At 42.7% G+C, this 24,224-nt stretch overlaps 1 protein-coding gene, 1 long non-coding RNA gene and 1 pseudogene across 7 annotated transcripts in view; 2 read left to right on the forward strand and 1 right to left on the reverse strand.

The window, feature by feature from the left end:
- The window catches only part of PPP2R5C (protein phosphatase 2 regulatory subunit B'gamma), a 167,278-nt gene that overhangs the window by 34,384 nt on the left and 108,670 nt on the right, over nucleotides 1-24,224 (forward strand). For 2 of the 6 annotated variants that reach the window (XM_007987873.3, XM_007987875.3), the window contains exon 1: nucleotides 13,408-13,624. The exons of the other annotated variants lie outside the window; for them this stretch is intronic. In XM_007987873.3, coding sequence (XP_007986064.1) covers nucleotides 13,531-13,624 — 94 coding nt within the window. In that variant the 5' untranslated portion in view covers nucleotides 13,408-13,530. Of the gene's footprint in view, nucleotides 1-13,407; nucleotides 13,625-24,224 lie in introns of those variants that run through there. 6 annotated transcript variants of the gene reach the window in all.
- Nucleotides 6,813-6,913, forward strand: LOC119619223 (U6 spliceosomal RNA; annotated as a pseudogene).
- LOC119619089 (uncharacterized) lies at nucleotides 8,151-13,913 on the reverse strand. The gene is made up of 2 exons (XR_005235536.2): nucleotides 13,805-13,913; nucleotides 8,151-12,023 (listed from the first exon to the last, which is right to left on the reverse strand). It is a non-coding gene; the product is annotated as an uncharacterized lncRNA (long non-coding RNA).

The following is a 24,224-nucleotide window of genomic DNA, read 5'->3' on the forward strand; positions in this document are numbered from 1 at the left end:
CTTGATGAGAGGACACAGTCCCTGGATTGGTGAGGCAGCACACTGGCCGTCTGTGCTGCTCAAAGCAAGGGGAGGTGTTCAGAGCAATGACCCAAGGTGGCCCTTGCCCTCAGGAAACCAGTGGGCCCAGAGTCACAGTGGTGTTCTAGCTTCAGCCCCTCTAAGCCACAGAGAGGCACCACCAGGGCCGCTCCCTCTTTGGAACACTGGGGAGCCCGTTGCCTGTCAGACAGCCTGAGCCCAGCCAGCCGGCCCAGCCTCTCCAGGGTACCCATTCTCCATGGCCCAGGGGCCACACACATGACCTTGACCGTTACTCCATGGTCAGTCTCAGCTCTCTCTGGGTGGCACCCGCAGGGTTTGGTTTCCATATGCCAGCTGTAATCTCAGCTCATTATCACACACAGAGACCACTCCTTGGACATTCCCACCCTCTGTCTGGTCCAGAACCCTGCTGCCTCTGCTCCTCAAGTATTTCCTGAACTGTCCTGGCTCAAGCTGTCCTTATCTGAAAAAATAAATAAATAAAATAAAAAACAGGTAAAATACACATGTTAAAACATATTATTTATTATTTTAACCATTCATAAGTGTACAACTTGGTGGTATTAAATACATTCAAAATGCTGTGCACCCATCACCACTATCCATACCCAAAACCTTTTCATCATCCCAACAAAAACTCCATTAAACAGTAAGTTGCTGTCTCCCCATTCTGCTTTCTGTCTCTATGATTTTGCCCAGGGTAGCAGCCTGTTATAAGCGGAATCGTACAGTATCTGTCCTTCTGTGCCTGGCTTATTTCCCTAAACATAATATCTTCCAGGTCCCCCCACGTTGTAACATGTGCGAGACCCTCGCTCCCGTTGAAGGCTGATGCCATCCCACTGTGTGGTTGGACCCATTCCACATATCCCCTCATCAGTGGATGGATGCGTCGGTCGCAGAGCACACCACACACATTCAGTTAGTATACATGTTAACAGTTGTGCACTGGTCTGCCTGTGTCATCCATTCGGGCATCTGCCAAGGACCCAGGAAACACACAATGTGTCCCCCAAAGGAATGAAAAGCCCTCCTAGCCCTTCTGCCCTCTTTCTCTGCCCCCTCCATTTTCACAGAGGGTGGCCAAAACCTCAGCCAGGCCCACCACTCCCTTCACCTCCCTCCGCCTCGGATTTCCTCTTGGAAAATGAGGCTTCTGACTCACTTGACCTACTGTGTAGGCTCCTAAGGGTGTCAGCAAATTAAAAAAAAAAAAAAAAACCATTAGCATGAAAGCACTCCGATGTATGCATACTTTTACTTCGCGTTGGTTCCCTACATTCTTAGAACAAGGAAGGAGTGTGAGTACTTGCTTTGGATTGAAAGGTTTTCCAGACTAGCTGTAGGAAGTATGAAAGTAACCAAGGTCTCACACACAGCCCCAGCACTCTGGGTAGATTTCACTTCATCTACTCCACTCACCTACGCTGAGCTTCCCTGTGGACAAGCTCGTCCGTCCTCTTTAATCACTCCCAGGCCTCGCTCACACAGCAACAAGTGCCTGTCCCTGTGTCCTTGCTGTTGGCAAGCCGAAGTTCCCTGGCAGCCTTTGAACATAGCTGAATGTTAGGTATCTTTGATCTGTCTAAGGAAAAAGTCTATTTTAAACTGTGAAGTGAAGCCAATTTTTTTAGGTCAGATTCTTACCCAACAAAGCATACATCATCCATGCTCATACAGTTTCCAGTTTAAAAAAAAAAAAATAGTGCTGGCCAGCGCAGTGTCAGTGCACTGTGCTCGTGATGCCACAGTTCTCTAGGTTCAGAACACCAGCCTTCTGTTAATTACGATAAAACGTCTTCACTAAAATAGCATATTTAATTTGCCTTCAAAATTGCTTGGAGAGACTTAAAAAATAAAACCTTCAGCTGAATGATGTAGAAAGGAAAATTTGAAAGTTTTATTCAGAAATACTACCTAGAAATAAAATCAGTGGGATGTATTTACAGGCAGTTTGTTTCTACGTAAAGAATAAAACAGTGACAGAGAGATCAAAGAATAAAGAATAATTCCTTTTCAAGCCAGGCACAGTGGTGTGCGCCTGATTTCTCAGCTACTCACTAGGCTGAGGAGGGGGAGAATCGTGAGTTCAAGCCCAGCCTGGGCAAAATAAGGAGACGTTGTGTCCAAAAAAAAAAAAATGAAATAAAGAATTATTTCTTCATTATTGTCTAGTACATAGATTATGGTAGTTATGGCATTTGATGGGAGACCATATTGAGCACTGTGGGCTTGTTGGCCCATTGAGCTGTGGATGGCAGGCTAGGTGGGCTGGGCCCAGCAAAGCGCCCTTGCTTGGTCCTCGCTCAGGCCCTTCACAGGCAGCCGCAGCTTCAGGAAAGGTTCAGAACATTGCTGTGAGGCCAGCGTAGAAGGCAGGTAGGCATGTCACAGGTGGTGAGTGGAAGGCGTCCACTCCTTAGCAGGTGCATCATGGGAAGCCTGGAATGGGGTCTGTGTTCAGGGGAGAGGGAAATGCTGTTCTTGAGATGATTTGACAGCATATCCCTCTTAATTATATGCTACCTGGAAGAGGTGTAAAGGGTAGCAAGGTGGTTTTGTAAGATCAGAATTGGGTGCGACTGCTTGATTCATTCATTCATTCAGTACATTTGAGGGAACATCTCCATGCCAGCCATTCTCTAGGAGCTGGACCAAGGAAGAGCTTGTGGACCGAGCCACAGACCCGGAGGGAAGAGGAAGCCTGCCTGGATGAGGGTTATCTAAGCAGAGATTGTCCTCAGGTGGCTCTGCTGCATCCCCCTGCGGCAGCTGAAGGGATCTTTCTGTTGGCCGATGGCCTGTGTTTTTCTGGTGGGACAATGCCCACTGCTTCCTGCACTTTGCTCTGATGGCTGGAGCTGCATTTAGGTGTGTCCTGCCTCAGTCGCTCCCAAGCTGTCCACCTCAACTCAGCATGGAGAGCGCACTCCATATCTGATGCTGGCTTATTTAAACGTGAGGGGGTTGGGAGATCACATATACGCCCGTTTACAGGTGAGGAAAGGACCAGCGGGGTTTAGTGAAGGCAGCCCTGCTCCCCATGCTGAGCTCCCTCTGTCTAGCCCCTCCCTGAGCAGGTGATGAAAACATAGCCCAGTGCGAGTGACATGGTTGCATTATGAGCCTCTTCTGGGTTGCAGTTATTGAGAGTTTGTTTCATCAGTGAGGAAGGTACTCTGGAGACCCAGTTGAACCCTGATAGCTTCAGTGAGCGTACAGGCTCAATGCAAAGGTGACGGGCTTACAGGAGAAGGTCCAGGCAGTTCAAAACTGATTTGAGACGGGGAGTCAACCTCCTCTAATCTATGTTGGTTCCATTTTTCATGCCTCATTTCAGCTAATTTTGGTTTGTGTTTTTTACGTGCCTGATCTCATGTATCCAGATTTCCTTGGTTCCCATCACAGCGCTTTCTCTGTTCCTAGCCTGTGCCTAAGAGACAGTATTCATTGAGGGTTTCTCCCTGCAGTGACTTAATCTGTATGTCTTTGTAAAAATTATTTTTAGGCCAGGTGTGGTGGCTCACGCCTATAATCCCAGCAATTTGGGAGACCAAGACGGGTGGATCCCTTGAGTCTAGGAGTTTGAGACCAGCCTGGGCAACCTTGGCCCTACAAAAAATTTAAAAATTAGTCAGCCATGCTGGTGCATACCTGTAGTCCCAGCTACTTGGGAGGCTGAGGTGGGAGGATCACTTGAACTCAGGATGTCAAGGTTTCAGTGAGCTGTGGTCGTGCCACTAGGTTCCAGGGTGGTAGAGTGAGACCCTGTCTCAAAAAATATATGTATTTTTTTAAATTGTTACTTTTGGCCAGGCATGGTGGCTCATGCCTGTAATCCTAGAACTTTGGGAGGCCGAGACAGGGGAATCACCTGAGCCCAGGAGTTTGAGACCAGCCTGGGCAACATGGCAAAACCCTGTCTCTACTAAAAGTATAAAAAGTTAGCCAGGTGTGATGATGTGTGCCTGTAATCTCATCTACTCAGGAGGCTGAAGCACAAGAATTGCTTGAACCCAGGAGGCAGAGGTTGCAGTGAGCCAAGATCATGCCATTGCACTCCAGCCTGGGCAACAGAGCAAGACTCTGTCTCAAAATGCAATAAAAATTTTAAAAATATATAAAATAAAATTGTTACTTTTAATTACTCTGAAAGTAATATGTGCTTGTTTTAGCAATACTGGAAAAAAAAAAAAAACAGGGAAGTTTTAGAAATAAAAAACATCCATATGATCCTATAGCCTTACTGCTGTGGGTATATATCCAAAAGAAAGAAAATGAGTATATCCTGGGGGCACCGCACTGCCATGTTTGTTGCAGCACCACTCACAATAGCCAAGAAATAGAATCAACCTAAGTGTCAATCAGTGGATGCATGACTAAACACCATGTAGGACATATACACAATGGAGTATTATTCAGCTATAAAAAAGAATAGAAACCTGTCATTTGCAGCAACATGGATGGAACTGGAGGTGATTGTGTTACGTGAACTAAGCCACGCACAGAGGGACAAATACCATGTGATCTTACTCGTGGGAGGTGGGAAAACAAAGTGGATCTCATGGAGGTAGAGAGGAGAATGGTGGTTACCAGAGGCTGGGAAGGGAAGGTAGGGAGAGAAGGTGGTTAAGGGCTACAAAAATTCAGTCAGAAGGAATAAGTTCTAGAATTCAATAGTACAGTAGCGGATTTGTAGTTAACAATAATTTATTATCTATTTCAAAGTAGCTGGAAGAGAAGAATTGTAATGTTTCCAACACAAAGAAAATATACATGCTGGAGGCCTTAGGTATCCCCCAGTTCCCCTGACCTGGTCGTGACACATTGTTAACAGGTATCAAAATATCACATATCCCCTCCCCTCCAAATATGCACAACTATTATATATCAATTTTAAAAAAGAAAAACTCGTACCCATACAAGCCAGTGATGACACTGTGTATATTTGGGGAGTGATTCTTCCTATGATCATACAATTTCTGATTATACACCGCCTCTTTCACTTATATTTTCATTTTATGCATTTATAAGTATTTCTGATGGATGTGTAATATTTCACCAGGTGTGTGGGACAATCCCTTTGGCATTAAAGTAGTTTCCAGTATTTTAGAACCATAAATAAAACATGCCCTCAAAAAGAGTCAGATAGTTAGAAATGAAGTTATCAAGGAGAGAAAAGACATGCACACTGCAAACTATGAAATGTTGCTGAAAGAAACAAAAGAATACACCAATCAATGGAAAAACATCTCTTGTTTATAGATTGGAAGACTTAATGTTGTTAAGATGTCAATACTACCCAAAGCAATCTACAAATTCAGTGCAATCCCTATCAAAACTTTTACAACATTCTTTTCCAGAAATAGAAAAGTCCATCCTAAGATTCACAGGGAATGTCAAAGAGATAAGCATAGCCAAAACAATCTTGAAAAAGAAGACCAAAGTTGGAGGATTCACACATCCTGATTTTAAAACTTACAGCAAAGCTACAGTAATCAAGACTGTGTAGTACTGGCATAAAGATGAGCCCAGAAACAAACCCTCATATAGGTGGTCAGATGAGTTTTGACAAGGTTGCCTAGACCATTCAATGGGGAAAACACAATCTTTTCAACAAATGGTATTGGGAAAACTGGGTACTCACATACAAAAGAATGAAGTGGGACCTGGCCAGGCGCGGTGGCTCACGCCTGCAGTCCCAGCACTTTGGGAGGCTGAGGTGGGCAGATCACGAGGTCAGGAGATACAGACCATCCTGACTAACATGGTGAAACCCTGTCTGTATTAAAAATAGAAAAATTAGCCGGGCGTGGTGGTGGATGCCTGTAGTCCCAGCTACTCGGGAGGCTGAGGCAGGAGAATCGCTTGAACCCGGGAGGCGGAGATTGCAGTGAGCCGAGATCGCGCCACTGCACACCAGCTTGGCAACAGAGCGAGACGCCGTCTCAAAAATAAAAATAAAAATAAAGAATGAGGTGGGACCCTTACCTTCACAACACATACAAAGATTAGCTCAAAATGGATCAAACACCTAAACCTAAGAGTTAAAACTATGTTTGAGAAGAAAACATAGGGGAAAGATTCCATGACATTGGATTTGAATGATTTCTTGGCTATGACACCAAAAGCTCAGGCGACAAAAATAAAAATAGATAAATTGGACTACATAAAAATGTAAAACGCCTCTGCATTAAAAGGGCCAGTCAGCAAGAAAAGGCAGGCCACAGAATGGGGGAGATACTCGAAAAATCATATAACTGATAAGGAGTTAATATCCAGAATATCTAAAGAACTCCTACAACTCAGCAAAACAGCTTGATTTTTTAAATGTGTGAAATACTTAAATAGACATTTCTCCAAAGAATATAACATCTGCAAATGACCAATAAGCACATGAAAAGATCCTCAACATCTCTGTCGTTAGGAAAATGAAAATCAAAATTACAGTGAGATACTTGACGCCCACTAGGATGGCTACTAATTTAAAAAAAAAAAAAAAAAAAGAGCCAAGGCAGGCAGATCACTTGAGCTCAAGAGTTTGAGACCAGCCTGGGCAACATGGTGAAACCCCATCTCTACTAAAAATACAAAAACTAGCCGGGTGTGGTAGCACGTGCCTGTGGTCCCAGCTACTCAGGAGGCTGAGGTGAGAGGATTGCTTGAGCCCAGAGGGTCAAGGCTGCAGTGAGCCAAGATCATGCCACTACACTCCAGCCTGGGTGACAGAGCAAGACCCTCCCTGTCTCTAAAAATAAAACTAGTGCTCGCTTCAGCAGCGTATAAACTAAAATTGGAACGATACAGAGATTAGCACGGCCCCTGCGCAAGGATGACATGCAAATTCGTGAAGCAGTTGCATATTTTTAATAAGTGGTGTTGGGAAAACTGGATATTCATATGCAGAATGAAACTAGACCCCTCTCTCACTGTATACAAAAATCAAATCAAAATGGATTAAAGAAATCTAAGACCTCTGCCGGGTGCAGTGGCTCACACCTGTAATCCCAGCACTTTGGGAGGCTGAGGCGGGCGGATCACGAGGTCAGGAGATTGAGATCATCCTGGCTAACACGGTGAAACCCCATCCCTACTAAAAATTCAAAAAATTAGCCGAGCATTGTGGCGGGCACCTGTAGTCCCAGCTACTCGGGAGGCTGAGGCAGGAGAATTGCTTGAACATGGGAGGTGGAGGTTGCAGGTGAGCAGAGATCACACCACTGCACTCCAGCCTGGGTGACAAGAGCAAGACTCCATCTCAAAAAAAAAAAAATCTGAGACCTCAGACTGTGACACTGCGACAAGAAAACATTGGGGAAAATCTGCAGGACGTTGGTCTAGGCAAAAATTCCTTGAGCAATACCCCACAAGCACAGGCAACCAAAGCAAACAGGGACAAATGGGATCACATCAGGCTAAAAAGCTTCTGCACAGCAAAGGATGCACTGAGTATAGTGAAGAGACGACCCACAGAATGGGAGAAAATATTTGCAAACTACCCATCTGACAAGGGATTAATAACTAGAATATATAAAGAGCTCAAACAACTCTATAGGAAAAAAATTAATAATCTGATCAAAAGATAGGCAAAAGATTTGAGTAGACATTTCTCAGAAGACAGACAAATGGCAAACAGGCATATGAAAAGGTGCTCAACATCATTGATCATTAGAGAAATGCAAATGAAAACCACAATGAGATACTATCTCATACCAGTTAAAATGGCTTATCCAAAAGACAAGCAATAACAAATGCTGGAGAGGATGTGGGGAAAAGGGAACCCTCGTACACTGTTGTTAGGAATGTAAATTAGTACAACCACTATAAAGAACAGTTTGGATGTTGCTTACACAAGTAAAATTGAGCTATCATATATTCGGCAGTCCCACTGCTGGGCACATACCCCAAAGAAAGAAAATCAGTATATCAAAGAGATATCTGGACTCCTATGTTTGTTGCAGTACTGTTGACAATAGCTAAGGTTTGGAAGCAACCTAAGTGTCCATCAACAGATGAATGAATAAAAAAAATATGGTATATATACACAATAGAGTACTATGCAGCCATGAAAAAGAATGAGATCCAATCATTTGCAACAACATGGATGGAACTGGAGATCTTTATGTTAAGTGAAATAAGCCAAGTACAGAAAGACAAACATCACATGTTCTCACATATTCATGGGATCTAAAAATCAAAACAATTGAACTCATGGACAGAGAGAGTAGAAGAATGGTTACCAGAGACTGGGAGGGGTAGTGGTGGGGGTGGGTGGGGATGGTCAGTGGGTACAAAAAAAGTCAGAATAAATAAGACCCACTTGATAGCACAACAGGGTGATTATAGTCAACAATAACTTAATTGTACATTTTAAAATAATATGAAGAATGTAATTGGATTGTTTGTAACTCAAAGGATAAATGCTTGAGGGGATGAATACCCCATTCCCATTCTCCATGATGTGCTTATTTCACATTGGATGCCCGTATCAAAACATCTCATGTGTCTCTTAAATATATACACCTACTATGTACCCACAGAAATTAAAAATAAGTTTTAAAAAGTAAGTGTTAATGTCCTCATGGAGAAATTGGAACTGCTGCTGTATACTGTTTTTTGTTTTTTAGGGTTTGTTTGTTTGTTTGAGACAGAGTCTGGCTCTGTCACCCAGGCCGAAGTGCAGTGATATGATCTTGGCTCACTGCAAGCTCTGCCTCCCGGGTTCACGCCATTCTCCTGCCTCAGCCTCCTGAGTAGCTGGGACTACAGGCACGCCCCACCAGGCCCGGCTAATTTTTGTACTTTTAGTAGAGATGGGGTTTTGCCATGTTGGCCAGGCTGGTCTCGAACTCTTGACCTCAAGCGATCTGCCTGCCTCAGCCTCCTAAAGAAAGTGCTGGGATTACAGGTGTGAGCCACCACGCCCAGCCCTGTGCACTGTCAGTGGGAATGTGAAATGGTGCAGCCACTGTGGAAAACAGTATGGCAGTTCTTCCAAATATTACACATATACCTTGCAACTATGTATCGCTATTATGCATCAATTAAAAATAAATAAACAATAGAATGGGAAAACAATAAAAATAGAACTGCCATATGATCCAGCAATTTCACTTCTTGGGTATACACCCAAAATAACTGAAAACAAGCATGAGCAGATACTTGTAGCCCCATGTTCATGGTAGCATTATTCACAGTTGACAAAAGGTGGAAGCAACTTAAATGTCCGTAAACAGAAGAGTAAATAAACAACTTCAGTGTGTGCCAGTGGAATGTCACTCAGCCCTGTAAAGGAAAGAAATTCTAGCACTTGCTACAATATGGATGAACCTTGCGGACATTATGCTAAGTGAAGTAAGCCAGTCCCAAAAGGACAAACGCTGTAAGATCCCGTTATGTGAAGTACCAAGAGTAGACAAGTTCATAGAGACTGAAAATAGAGTGATGGTTGCCAGCACTGGAAGGAGGGGGAATGGAAAGTTCCTGTTTAATGGGGACAGAGTGTCTGTTTTGCAAGACGAAGAGTTATGTGGATGGATGGTAGTGAGGGTTGCAAGACACTGTGAATGTGCTTAATGCCACTGAACTGTATGCTGAAAACAGTTAAGATGGTAAATTCTGTGTTGATGTGTATTTTAGCACAATTTTTTTATTTTTTTGTTTTTATTTTACTTTAAGTCCTGGGGTACATGTGCAGAACGTGCAGGTTTGTTACATAGGTATACATATGCCATGGTGGTTTGCTGCACCTATCAATCCGTCATCTAGGTTTTAAGCCCCGCGTGCATTAGATATTTGTCCAAATGCTCTCCCATCCCTTGCCCCCCACCCCCCAACAGGCCCTGGTGTGCAGTGTTCCCCTCCCTGTGTCCATGTGTTCTCCTTGTTCAACTCCCACTTATGAGTGAGAACATGCAGCGTTTGGTTTTCTGTTCCTGTGTTAGTTTGCTGAGAATGATGGCTTCCAGTTTCATCCATGTCTCTACAAAAGACATGAACTCGTTCTTTTTTATGGCTGCATAGTATTCCATGGTGTATATGTGCCGCATTTTCTTTATCCAGTCTATCATTGATGGGCATTTGGCTTGGTTCCAAGTCTTTGCTGTTGTAAATAGTGGCACAATTTTTAGACAATTGTTTTTTAATCCATTATAATATTATTAACTCCTTGTATTTATAGCATTTTATTTCCTTTTGCTTGCTTTTGGAGAGAACATACAGAAATTTGTGATTTTAAGCCCGGGCATGGTGGCTCACACCTGCAATCCCAGCACTTTGGGAGGCTGAGGCCGGAGGATCACTTGAGCCCAGGAGTTAAAGACTACTCAGGGCAACATAGTAGAGACCTCATCTCTATTGAAAATGAAAAAAATGAGCAGGTGGTCCTGACTCTGCAGGAGGCTGAGGCAGGAGGATCACTTGGGGCCACGAGGTCGAGGCTGCAGTGAGCAGAGATCATACCACTTCATTCCAGCCTGGGTGACAGAGCAGGACCCTGCCTCCAAAAAAACAAACCACAGAAATTTGTCATTTTTAATATGAGCACTACTCCTGAGGGGTTTGTTCATAAGTATTTAAATGTTCTTTTTTTGCTTGAGAATTGATTATTCACTTTCCCTTTCTTCTAAAAGTTATAGGGATTTGGGGGTGGTGGTTTTGATTGATTTTTATTTAACTGTTTAAGCCATCTCAAATTTTATTTTGGTGTGATGTGAAAACACTTTAATTGACTTTTTTCTGCATATAGTTAATCAGTTGTCTGCCCCAAGATTGCCAAGCAATTATCTAATTCTTCCCCTTCCACTGATTTGAGATACACTCTTTATTATATTACATTTGTGTCAACATATTTCTCAGTTTGGGGCTGTGGCTTGTGTTCCATTAATCTGCCTCTTTTGCCCCATCACACTGTCATTAATTCATATAGCTTTATAGTTGGTAGGACTAGCCTTTCTCATTAGTAGTGTTCTCATTCTTCTTGTTCTTTTATTTTTTGCAGGTGAACTTTCGAATACTTTTGCTAAGTACCTGGAAAAATAGAGGCCCACCAGAATTTTAATTGGAAATACTTTAAACCTGTAGATCAGTTCGGGGGAAAATTATCAGCATAGCTGCAGTATTTATATTTTTATATTTCCAATTCAGAAGTATACCTTACCTTTATTCAAGTCTTCTTTTCTTCCCTCATATTATTTGTTTATTTATTTCTATCTTAGAGTCTGTTTTATCAGTGACGGCCAGATCAGCCTTGGAGTTCTTTAAAGAACTACTTACATGCATAGGGTTTCAAAAGAGCCTGGGGTAAATCACTAATAAAGGCGAGATCCTTTGATCTGAGATCATTAGGAAAAATACATCAAAAAGTGTCTTCACTATTTCTTTGACTGCTATTCCGTATATTATATATAAAGCTCTTTGGAGCCTTTCCCCCTTATTTCTGTATTCCCACTCATCAGCACAGTCATAGGCTAGGCACATTTTTTCATCTTATCTCATACGAAATATTAAATCATTGGCGAGCAGGTCTCTGTCTCTTTAAAGCCCAGATCTTCAATAAGCATCTGCTCCTGGGCTCCTTCCTGAGCCACTGAACACCTCGTTCCTAATTGTGTCTGAGTTCATCTGGCATCACTCGGAGGAGGAGGAGGCGGCTGGGGTATGTGGCAGTGAGAGCCATCAACACTGCTTCGTAGTGGTCGTTGGTGATCGGTGGCCGTCCCCTCCAGACAGACAACCCACAGGTCAGCAGTGAAGGCCCAGAGGCAGGAGGGCAGCTAAGATCTAAATTCCTGTTACCCAACTGAAAGCACGTGCTCTTTAAAAAAAAAAAAAATTAATTCTGCTGTTCAGATAGCAGTGAAGCCAGGGCAGGTGTGAGGTCAGCAGGCTGCTCAGGTGGTGCGTGCCCACTGCTCACATGTGTCAGAAATCACATCATCTCCTGGCCAGCTATGGAATCCAGCAGTGTCTTGTCAGCTCTGGGGAAAGAGGGGGAAGAGAGGGATTTGGTTTGCTTTTATCTATTTATTTATTTTAGTTGCTATTGATACACACAATAAAAGCTACATTCTCGTGAGGGAGGACTTGATTAGCAGCCCTGAAGGGTGGTGGCAGGTCCCTTACTCATTGGATGTACCTGGCGCTAAACCCTCAGCTGAACTGTGAGCCCTAGCTGTGTCTCAGGTGTTTCTTACTCTACTATCAATCATGTTTAGGAACTAAAGGACTTTTGTATCGTTCACAAGTGGGGGAACAGAGCAGAGGAGCTGTGTGAGAGACTATTAAAAATGAGGAGCCATAGTTTGGACAAAGTTTCTTGTTGGTGTGAAGAAAGGAGGAATTTTTTTCAGTTCTACCTGCCAAAGAGGCTTTTCTTATAGTTTGTTTTCATTTGGAACTACTAATAACATTGATTTTTGTAGGGAATCATCTCACCGCACCCCCTCATGGGATCCTGCAATACTCCAATTCAGAAATAATGTTTTTCTCCTTGGAATAGCTTTTTACATTAAGCTTATTTGAAGATAGAAAACTAAGATCCGAATAGTAGCTTTTAATAGCCCCATAAAAATAAGTGAAATATCTTTAATTTTAAATTTGAACAATATCTAAAACTTAAAAAGTATTTAATATGTCAGCATCTTTGCAATACAAAAATAAACACACTGAATTTCATTTTATGCCTTTTTCCTCCCAAGGCCAGGGGATACAAATATTTCAATTTGTGTCACTTTCTAGCTATCGAATTTATAAAACAGCTTTCATTTTCTATGTAAGTTTTTAAGCTTAATTTTTTCAGGAAAAAATAGATCTCAAGAAAAAAAGTGTTTGGGATCATAAGTTAATAACTTGTCCTATTGGTAAAGGAAGTTGAATAAGAGTCCAAACTAATGGATTAGAATTGTGTAATATTTGATTAGCCATTTGTTAAAAAACAACGAAACAAAACAAACACTGAGTTGCCAGAATCCTACCTAAGATGCAGATATTAATTAGAACTAGCAAGTCGAAGTTGCACAGGTGGGTATAAAATGAATTTGGGATCCCTAACTGGGAAATGCTGAAGTTCACGCAGACGTAGACACACAGTTTTTGTTTGTTTGTTTGTTTGTTTGTTTTTTGGTAGCTCCCTCGGAATCATGCGTTTACAGTCTGGCCAGGGTTGTGGCCTCCAGTACTTCCCCTAAGAGATGGGATCTTTGCCTAAAAGTTACTGAGAAACGAAGGCTGCAGAAAGCCGGAAAATGTCCAAGCTTTTAATGCACACTGACAGCCAAACAGAACGCTCTTTCCGTTTGCAGTTTTTTTTAGTGTCATTTTAAGTTGCAGCTTCCGGCCAATCAGCGCGCTTCATGCCTGCTGACATCACGAACCAGCCAGTTCCCTCCAGCTGCAGAGAGCTTCAGTTTGCCTTTTTTTTTTAAACTAAAATGGAGGCTGGTTTCTTGCCTTAAGGAGCCCATTGCCTTTCCCGCTGAAGTCTAGATGTTGACATGTAATAAAGCGGGCAGCAGGATGGTGGTGGATGCGGCCAACTCCAATGGGCCTTTCCAGCCCGTGGCCCTTCTCCATATTCGAGGTAAGTTATTGTGTGTTTCACTGAATCGGAACCTTCCGTGGGTAGTTAATAAATGGCTATTGTGCTTCAGATAAGAAAAGCAGGAAGTCCTTTCTAGCAGAATTCCCCCCATTTCGCTGCAGACTGAAGCAGAGGAGGTTGGGTGTGTCACTGCAGTTTGGCATTTTACGAACTACTTACAGAATTTGAGGCTTGAAAGAGGCCTTGCATGCATAGTTCAAAGCTGGTTTTTCTGCTTTCTGCTCGCTCTCCCATCCCCCTTTCAAAGCTGTGCTGATGTCAAAGGATGTGAAGTCACTGCCCAGGGAAGGTATTGGGTGGGGGTAGGAAGGAGAGGCGGGCCCGTCGCGCCTGGCCAAGTTGTCCGTACGCAGAGTTTCTGTTACATCTGTGTTGCTTAATGCTGCAAAGGTTTTGTCGAGGACACATCTCAGAATTAAAGATGAATTGCAGTCAGAAAATATGCACAATTGATTGGAAAAGAACTTCCTTTAAAAGGATTGTTTTCATTCTTGCCGTGGAGCCTGAGAGAGAAATATGCTCCACTTTGAAATCCTGAAATCTGTCCTGGGTCATCGTTTTTGAAATGTTAACGTTTTCGTGGAATATTAGGAAATATTTTGCATTTAAATAGGCTCTGTATTGCCATTTGACTTTTAAAATGTTAAATGGCAGCAAGTTTTCAAGGTATATGGAGATCACTATTAATAATTACAGTTTGCCTCTTTTTATGCATATTTTGGTTTCAAAACTGAGCCTAAAAGCACAGCTACTCTAGTAATTAATAGTAGTTATGTTGAACCACAGGCGTCAGGGTAGTAGCCTACTTATTCTTGGTATTTTAAGATCTATGAATTTTTTTGGTCATAATTGAGTGAAATAGAAAAATGATTTTAAGTTTCATCAGATCACTTTAGAATTTATAGTATCAGAGCTGTGCCCCAACAAAACTGTTTCTCAGAATCTCTTTTAAGGATATATTTAAGGAAGGGTGGGAGCAAGATTTCTAGGTGACTAATAATCTCTCTGACTAAAATGCCAGACCAGACTTTTCAGATCACAGGGTGTACCCAGGCACATGCATACCCAATCTACTGGAATAAAATGGGTGGTGCTTTTCTCTCCACACCATCTTTCATGAAGGTGGAAACCAGCATTCAATGACCACATTGTAGGACAGGCTGTGAATTTATTGTTTTTGTAGTGCACCCAGTAAAAAGCAAAGGTTGCCTATAGGTAACATTCAGGTATTTTAGCTGCAAGAACCAAATGGGCAAGAATAAAATGTAATTGTTTGGACTTAAGTTAAATAGTTTTTGTTTTTTGGGAGACAGGGTATCACTCTGTCACCCAGGCTGGAGTACAGTGGTATGATCACAGCTCACTGCAGCCTCCACCTCCTGAGCTCAGCTGATTCCCCCACCTCAGTTTCCTGAGTAGCTGAGACTTCAGGCACGCACCACCATGCTCAGCTAATTTTTTAATATTTTTTGTAGAGATGGGGTTTCGCCATGTTGCCCAGGTTGGTCTCGAACTCTTGGGCTCAAGCGATCCTCCCACCTCAGCCTCCCAAAGTGCTGGGATTACAGGTAAGAGCCACTGTACCCGGCCAAGTTAGTTCTTAAAAACGAACTAGTTAGCAGTAAGATAAATTGACTGCATATAAAATGTAAATTTTTATGCTTTTAAGGTATCCACTTATAAATAACATAAATCTTTTTGATTTGTGTTTTCTGGTTTTTATTTGATGCCTAATATACTACTCAGTTTTTGAATTATGAACTTATTCTGAAATAGAATCATGTCATGTTGTATCTTGAACCACATTGATTTTTCTTTTTTTTTAATTCCAAGAGCTTATTATAGCCAGTTTGGATTTGGTGCTGTTGGTTGGGTGGTTTGTTGCTTGCTGTATAATTGTGGAGGGAAAAAGTAGTGAAATGTATTAGCCTGAAAGAGACTTGGGTTTTTGATAACCTTTGGAGACCTAAGACTAACTTCTGACTCAAACAGTGGGGGTGATTTCTAACTTCAAAATTTGAAGAATGCTTGACTTACTCATGAAGACTTTGTGGAGCAAGCGTGTTAATGTGAGAGGTAGCAAAATTTGATTTATTTACTGGGCTTTAGAGTCTTAGCTTAACCTCCATTGAGCAGCTCCTGTGTGCCAAGTGCTGAGGATCATTGAAGTGATTAAGTCGCAGCCCCTGTCCCAAAGGAGCGAATGGTTACATGGAGAGGCCCAGCATAGGAGCTCTGCCATGAGAGGGCTAGAGCAAGAACGCACCGGCAGGGTGCCGGGGAGAGCAGCGGCTGGTGTCGTGATGCCATGATGCCGTGAGCAGAAGGAACCGAGGAGGGCTGCGCCCTGGACTACCCTGCTCACGCGGATGGGGTAGGGATGCACTGTCCTTCTCGTTTATTTAGGGAGGAGGGGTCTTTTCCACTGAAGGAGAAATAACTTACCCAAGGTTACACAACCTAGAAGTGGTGGAGCCAGAATCCAAACCCAGATTGTTGTGTTGTTTCGTTTTGAATCTTTTTTAAAAAATCATTTTAAAATAGGAATGTTGGCTGCTTGAAGAATATTTTGCTACAGGATTACAATAGTGGTACTTTCCCTAATGCCTTATCATTTATTTGGCTCGGTGGCCTCTTTTTGTGTAACAGTTTTGTACCTTGGGCTCATTTCTTAATCATTTTACAAATATTGATTGATCCATACCACATGCCAGGCAGGGTTCTAATGTGGATATGAGCAGGGGCTATGGCCCAACTTTCCCAGTTTACCATCCACCGGGGTGGGGACCAAGTAAGCAAGTAAAGTGATCACCTGATTTGTTGTCACGATCGCTTTGACCATTACTGTCTACCAAGTAGTCTGGAGTTTGCGATTAAAATGGCGAATTTGCATATCCTAATAAGTTCAAGTGTGAAAGGGACATATTTTTGAGGGTTAGTGTAAGGCCTTCTGTCTGTAGAAGGAGAGTCACCTGGAACTTGATGACTGTGAATGTGGCTTGGTGTGACGTCAATCCTTACCCTCAGCTGTGTCCAGGAGACCTGCCTGCTGTGGTGGAAATGTTCTGTGCTGTCCTCTGCAGCAGCCCCTGGTCAACTGCGACTGCTGAGCACTTGACATGTACAGCTGAGAAAGTGAATTTTTAACTTTAGTTATTGTAAATGTAAGTGGACACACATATCTAGTGGCTACGATCGATTGGACAGCACAGTCCTAGACTGGAATTGTTCAACTTTTTTTGGAAAAGGGCCAGATTGTAAGTAGTTTTGGCTTTGTGGGTGAAAGCAGCCACAGACAGTAAATGAATAGGCCTAACTGTGGTCCAATAAAGCTTTATTGACAAACAAGTGACAGGCTGGATTTGGCCCATGGGCCATAGTTCACCCACCCTGTTCTAGACTGCTCTTTGACTTTTGGAATTGCCTGTTAAGGATAGGAAAGCATGTTTCCTGCAGGCCTTTGGTCTAGTGCCTCCTCCCTATGCTGGGAAGCTGGGCCAGCTGTGATGCTGTGAGGCGTGGTGGGCGGGCCCGCTTCCCACCCTGCAGCGCATGCTCACTTCAGGAGCCAGGTTTAAGGCAGTGACAGCCAAGCCAGAAAGATGGTAATGGCCAGAGAGGAATCACACAGTTTTGAGCCTTTTCCAGCTGGCCTTTATTCTGGGCTTCAAGAATGTTATTAACTGCTCTCATCTTGTTCTAGTCATTAGCAAACTTATCCAGTGGATGAGTCTGTCTTTGAAAGACTCAGGAGTAGCTCCAGCCTAGTGGGATGTTGGAGAACAAATCATTCTTTTGATGGAAACTCATTTTTTCTTGGGAAATGGAGGTCTGATGGATAAGTTTATTTTCTCACAAGTACTTCCGAGTCACCAGTTTGTTGAAGGTCTTTACCTTTCCAATAAAAATTCATTTAAAAACATGCAAGAAGCAAGCATAGAACTCAAACCCCATGGTTTTCATTTCCTGCTGCACTAAATCTGGTGACTTAACCTACATTAATAATAATAACAATAGCTATTATACATAATGCACATGGGTTACTAAATTAGTAACACACCTGCATGGTGTGAAGTCAGTAAGTCCTAGTGAGAATGGGTGCCCCTTGTTATCTTTATTACCTAAAATTAGGAAGGAAAAATGTTTGAATGATGACTAAACAGATTCTTCAAATGATTAAACCGGTGGTTCTCTGAACAGTGCCTCAGCTCAAGATTTTTGCTTCATAAACATCTATGTACTATGTAACTGTAGCTCCCTGCAAAGTGACCTTATAGAAATACAGCCTTAACCTTAAACCTGTATCTTATCCTGTGTCCAGTCCTGTTTCCTATATGTAAAGTTGTTTCTTCTGTATTCCTGGTGGTATGGAAGGTAACCAGAGTAACAGATAACTCTCTGAGGAAACGGGTGGGTATGTTTGTGTAAAGTCTGTACACCTTTTTGTTCGTTAAGCACACACGCACATTTATGCTCAAACACACTCTCATCCACCTCCCTTACCATACGCTCTCAATCTCAGAGGCAAAAACAAAAACTTACCATTCAACTTGGGTCTGATGTCTGCTCAGGAGGTTTTGCCTTGCAGCAAAAGCTATCTTCTAAAATTTTTTCATTAAAGTATGTTGTGTAGAGAAATGAAAGAAAAATAAAGTTAAGGTTATTAGTCAAGAATAGGGTGTGTGTTTTTAAACCCAGGAAAAGAATAGACAGAAACACAAAGACAAAGTGGTTTGGGATACATCCTAACTTTTGGTTCCACATGTCAAATGAAATTGCAAGGTGGTTCTTTTTGGATCCTACAGCACTTTGCCAATTATGACAAGCTGTTATGAACGCTCATATACTTCTTCCTCCCAGCACTCCTGCCTGGCAGGTGAGCAGGACAATCCTAGTATTTCTCCTCCCCAAGGTCACCCAGCCTAGAGGGCCCAGTCCAGGGCTGTTGGCAGCACTGAGTATGAGGTCCCGAAGCTGCTGCTGGTGGCTGTCCCAGAGGAGAAGCAGCATGCATTGAGTGCCTTCAGTGTGCTGGATCATGGCTGAAACCTTGTACCTCTGTTCTCTCTCTGAATCTGCCCAGCACTGTGAGGCATTATAATCCTCCCCCACTCACTGCCACCCCTGCCTTTTTTTTCCCCCCCGGGAGAAAAAAAGGGAGCCTCTTGCCAAGGGCCACCGAGAATGTAGTGAAACAAGATTTGAGCCTCAATCAGTCTGATAGCAAAGCTCATGTTCTTTGCTCTGCAGACATCAGAGTGTTGAGAGATGCTGGTGGAAGCTCTCACCTCATAGGTACTTTTTGATTTATACTGTTTTCTATACAGTGGTAATATATTTGAGTGTCTGGAGTTCAAAACTCATTTCAGGGTTGAATAGGAGTTTGTTAAAGGTTTGCATGCGTATGTTCTTGGTGTGCAGGGAGAAAGTTGATAATCTTCTTACCTGCTGTCCCAGTTCACTTACCAAATCTACCAGCTAGTAGTTGTTGACTTATCTCCTCCACAAAATCAAGAGTATCCTTAGGACAGTCCTGTTGAACTTGTTCTCTGGTGACACTGAGCATTATTCCTAGAGTAGAAGCATCAGTTAGTGTCAGTGGATTGAAAATTAAAAGTTATTTCTGAGTGATCACTTAGGAAATAGCTATCTACTATTATTTCTTTTTTGAGATGGAGTCTCGCTTTGTCACCCAGGCCGGGGTGCAGTGGCACGATCTTGGCTTACTGCAACCTCTACTTCCCAGGTTCAAGCCCTTCTCCTGCATCAGCCTCCCAAGTAGCTGGGGTTACAGGTGGCCGCCACCACGCCCGGCTATTTTTTGTATTTTTAGTAGAGACAGGGTTTCACCATGCTGGCCGGGCTGCTCTCGAACTCCTGAGCTCAGGTGATCCGCCCGCCTCGGCCTCCCAAAGTTCTGGGATTACAGGCATGAGCCACCGCGCCTGGCCTGTCTAGTGTATTTCTTAGCTAAATACCTGATCAGTGGAATGAAAAGCTCATAAAAAGCTGTACTTTATTTTTCTCTCAATCCTCCGTACAGGTGATGTATTTCAGTGAAAAACGTATAGGAGATGGCTTTTACTGCAAGGCAGACACCTGCTGAGCAGACGTTATACCCAAGTTCAAGAGTAAGACTAACTACCAAAAAGGTGCCAGACTTTACACAAGGTGGCTGGTTGAAAGAGCAGACACAGGTGCCCACTCCACTCTGCGCCTTGCTCAGGCGCCGTTTCCTCTCCCTGTCGCACTGGATATAGGACCGCCAAGTGGAGAACTTCTAAACCTGGGGTAAATCATTTCTCTCACTGACATCTTGGAAAAAAGACACTGGCTAAAATTCATGGGGACAAATCAATAGTCCTACAGCAGGTAGAAGTCTGGCATTATTTTAGGCCCTTGAATTACACATAAATCAAAAACTCTTCTAGTTTAAAAAAGAAAAAAAGAGATACAACAGTTTGGTACAGTGAGTGAATCTAGATTAGATCTTTGTTCTAAAAAGTGTAAAATCAAACCTATTAGAGACATTTTGAAGGCAGCTGGAAAAAGTGGAGTGCAGAATGATGTTGGATGTGTGGAATTACTGCAAACTTTCTTGGTGTAAAAAGGTGTCCAGGCCAGGCGCGGTGGCTCAAGCGTGTAATCCCAGCACTTTGGGAGGCTGAGACGGGCGGATCACGAGGTCAGGAGATCGAGACCATCCTGGCTAACACAGTGAAACCCCGTCTCTACTAAAAAATACAAAAAACTAGCCAGGCAAGGTGGCGGGCGCCTGTAGTCCCAGCTACTTGGGAGGCTGAGGCAGGAGAATGGCGTACACCCGGGAGGCGGAGCTTGCAGTGAGCTGAGATCCAGCCACTGCACTGCAGCCTGGGCGACAGAGCGAGACTCCGTCTCAAAAAAAAAAAAAAAGGTGTCCAAATTTTGTAAGGGACTTTTCTTATTCTGAGGGAATGCAGAATGAAGTAGTAATAAGTGAAGGATCATGATCTCTGCAACTTGAAATGATAAAGAGAAAAGTGGGTAAAAAGCAAATATGTCAAAGCATGAACAGTTATTGAATCTAGGCAAGTGGATATACAATATACAAGTATTCATTGAAATTCTATGGAGATTTTAACTTTTTCATAATGTTCGAGACAAATAAATATATTTTTTATATATATAGAAATATATAAATATAAATTATATATAATATATAGAAATATATATTTTATATATATAGAAATATATACATCTTATATAAAAATATATTTATATATAGAAATATATACATATATAAAAATATATATAGAAATATATACATATATAAAATATATATTTTATATACAGAAATATGTAAATATATATAATATATGTAAATATATAAATTATATATATATATTTTTTTTTTGAGATGAAGTCTTGCTCTGTCGCCAGGCTGGAGTGCAGTGGCGCAATCTCGGCTCACTGCAACCTCCGCCTCCTGGGTTCAAGCAATTCCACTGCCTCAGTCTCCCAAGTAGCTGGGACTACAGGCGTGCACCACCATGCCTGGCTAGTATTTTGTGTTTTAATAGAGACAGGGTTTCACCATGTTGGCCAGGATGGTCTCGATCTCCTGACCTCGTGTTCCACCCACCTCGGCCTCCCAAAGTGCTGGGATTACAGGCGTGAGCCACTGCCCCAGGATGAGAAATATATTTTTTAAAAATAAGGCTGTTTCACTCTCTTATCATTTCAATATTCACTGGTGAAGGAAATATCTTTAAAAAGGTTCTGCTTTGGAAACAACATACAAAGGAAATGTAATAACTTAGCTACTGTTTCCTAAGCCATGAGCAGTGGCCTTTCATGTTTGAGTCTTTGCCAGCCAGTGTTGGTCCTCTGGTTATAACTCAGGGTAGCTGCACAGACCACCGCACCATCTTACCAAACAGCGTTTTTGGGGTGCATCACCATTTTTTATGTTTATTGCCATTTTTATTGGTCTTTTGGAGTGTAACTGCCTTTAAGGCACACCGGAAGATAAGATAAAACCAAAGTTTCCTGCACACTTTAACAGGCAGGGTGTTTGGTGGTTAAGGGTAGGACCTGGAGCCACATGCCAGGGTCAGATCGCCACCACCCCCCACCCCGCCCACCCTAGGCAAGCTCAGCTGTCCAGGGCATGTGACTCACTCTCTGTTTCTAGAAATGGAACGTGAAATGGGAATAATAATACAAGCTACCTCTTTGGGGTTTTTTGAAAGTTAAGTGAATGCACGTAAAGAGCTTAAAATGGCGCCTGGAGTGTCGTGAGACTCAAGTGTTTGTGGTGTCTGTGGTTACCTCTTTTGCAGGTTGTATGTGGTACTCCAGAGCCCCACCACTTAGCCATGATCTGTTTTCTTTTTCTCCAGCTCTATTATCTGTATTTGTTCTCTCAAAGCTCATCTGTCTCTCTGTCTCTCTCTCTTTTACCCAGCCTTTTCATCTCTTGCAGTTTGCTTGGCATTTCACCATTTGGAAGAAATCAGTATCATCAGTACCTCTGGAGTCTGCACTATGTTTTGCTTATAGATTGTGTATAGTTACCTACTAAGATGGTCCTAAGCACATGTCCACAGCCTCGGTTCAGAGTATACTTAGTGTTCCCTATTCAGTCTTTCTGTTCCTGTGCTCCAGTCCGTGAAGTCTAGAGTCAAATAAGAAATTAGCATTTATATACATCTCCCCTCCTCATCTTTAGAAGAAGAGTTTCAGTATCACATTCATAAGAAATTTCATATTTAAAAGTTAGTGTTACAGTCACAGTGCCTCACACCTGAAATACCTGCAGTTTGGGAGGCCAAGGTGGGCAGATCACCTGAGGTAAGGAGTTCAAGACTAGGCTGGCCAACGTGGTGAAACTCCATTTCTACTAAAAATGTAAAAATTAGCCAGCATGGTGGCGAGTGCCTGTAGGCAGGAGAATCACTTAAACCTGGGAGGCGGAGGTTGCACTGAACTGAGATCGCGCCACTGCACACCAGCCTGGGTGACAGAGTGAGACTCTGTCTCAAAAAAAAAAAAAAAAAAAAAAAGTTACAGATATCTGTGGTTAATCTCAAATAGGGTGACTTTACATGTCATTTCCGTTTAGTTGTTTTTAAGTGCAGATGTTGCTTTAATTAAATAATGTTTGAAATAAGGGGGATCCCAACTCTAACCTTGTATCTTACTGTTTTTAGATGTTGATATTTTGGTGTTTTCAGTAGAATTTGAGCTGTTAACAGTGTTTGATTAGGTTTTCCAGTTTCTTTGTCATCGACGTTTGTGGCCTCGTTGTAATACACATGGATTTTTATCTGCTGGTTGTGTTGTTCACGAGCAGTGTGTTCTAATTATGGTATTTTAACGTATAACTTGTGAAAACAGTAATGTTTCACTCTAGGGAACAAGTCCTGAAGAGCCCTAAAGCCCTAGAGAACCACCTCCACTTCTTCCTAAGTTGCTGGTTCTTTATTCTTTGTGGGCTTCAAGGAGGAGGTGGGCGGTGAGGGTGTCTGTATATGTGTGTTCACATTTGTAGACAGTTTCTGCCCATGTATAATTAGGAATGGGTTGTTGGTTCTGTTTTTTTTTTCCCCAGCTTTATGTAGTTGGTCAGACTTCTCAAAGGCGGGTAGCGTTGGTTAATCATTCTCTTGGAATTCTGAAGCCTTTGCGTGGAGCAGTGTTCACCCTGGGCAGCCCGTGGCCCCTGGGGTCACAGAGCTGCTTTCCACGGGGTTTGCAAGGCCATCACTGTCTCGTAAGATCACCAAGATCTGATTTACCTCTTTTGCTGTGTGGGCGTTTGCCCTGGTGGTGCAAAGGCAGTGGCCAAGTAGCATGGCACCTTTCTTTCATCAAGCAGGACAGCGGTGCTCAGCTAGCAGCACACCAGTCTGACCAAGGATGTCCTTGATGAAGCATGAAGTTACTAGTTTTTTAAGTCTCAACTGTTTTGTATACCTTTTTACTTTTGTTTTTGTTTGGGTTTGTTTTGGTTAGGTTTTTTTGTTGCCCAGTCTGGAGTGCAGTGGCGCAGTCACAGCTCACTGCAGCCTCAACCTCCCCAGCTCAAGCACTTCTGCCGCCTCAGCCTCCTGAGTAGCTAGGGCTACAAAGAAGCACCACCACACCCAACTTTTTTTTTTTTTTTTTTTTTTTGTGGTAGAGCTGGGGTCTCACTGTGTTGCTTAGGCTGGTCTCAAACTCCTAGGCTCAAATGATCTTCCTGCTTTGGCCTCCCACAGTGCTGGGATTAGAGGCGTGAGCCACTGCAGCCAGCCTCCTTTTTGATTTTGCGTGACGAAATGCAGCGTTCACATAAAGCCCTTCTAGCATGCTGGAGTGTGATGGCCGTCTCGAAGAAAAGCGCCCGTGCTGATGTGTGAGTTATGAGCCAAAATAGCCACTTTTTCCAGGAACTTATAAATTATGAGAACAGTAATATAAAATCATTTTTACTTGACAGAACAAAAAGCAGACAAACGATAGATATTAAGACTTAAATATTTGGCTGATATTTTCTAGAAAATCTATGAAGTGAGCTTATCAATGCAGGGGAAAACAACTGCGCCACTGTTTT

This window comes from Chlorocebus sabaeus, chromosome 24, assembly GCF_047675955.1.
Source record: "Chlorocebus sabaeus isolate Y175 chromosome 24, mChlSab1.0.hap1, whole genome shotgun sequence".
Lineage (NCBI taxonomy): Eukaryota > Metazoa > Chordata > Mammalia > Primates > Cercopithecidae > Chlorocebus > Chlorocebus sabaeus.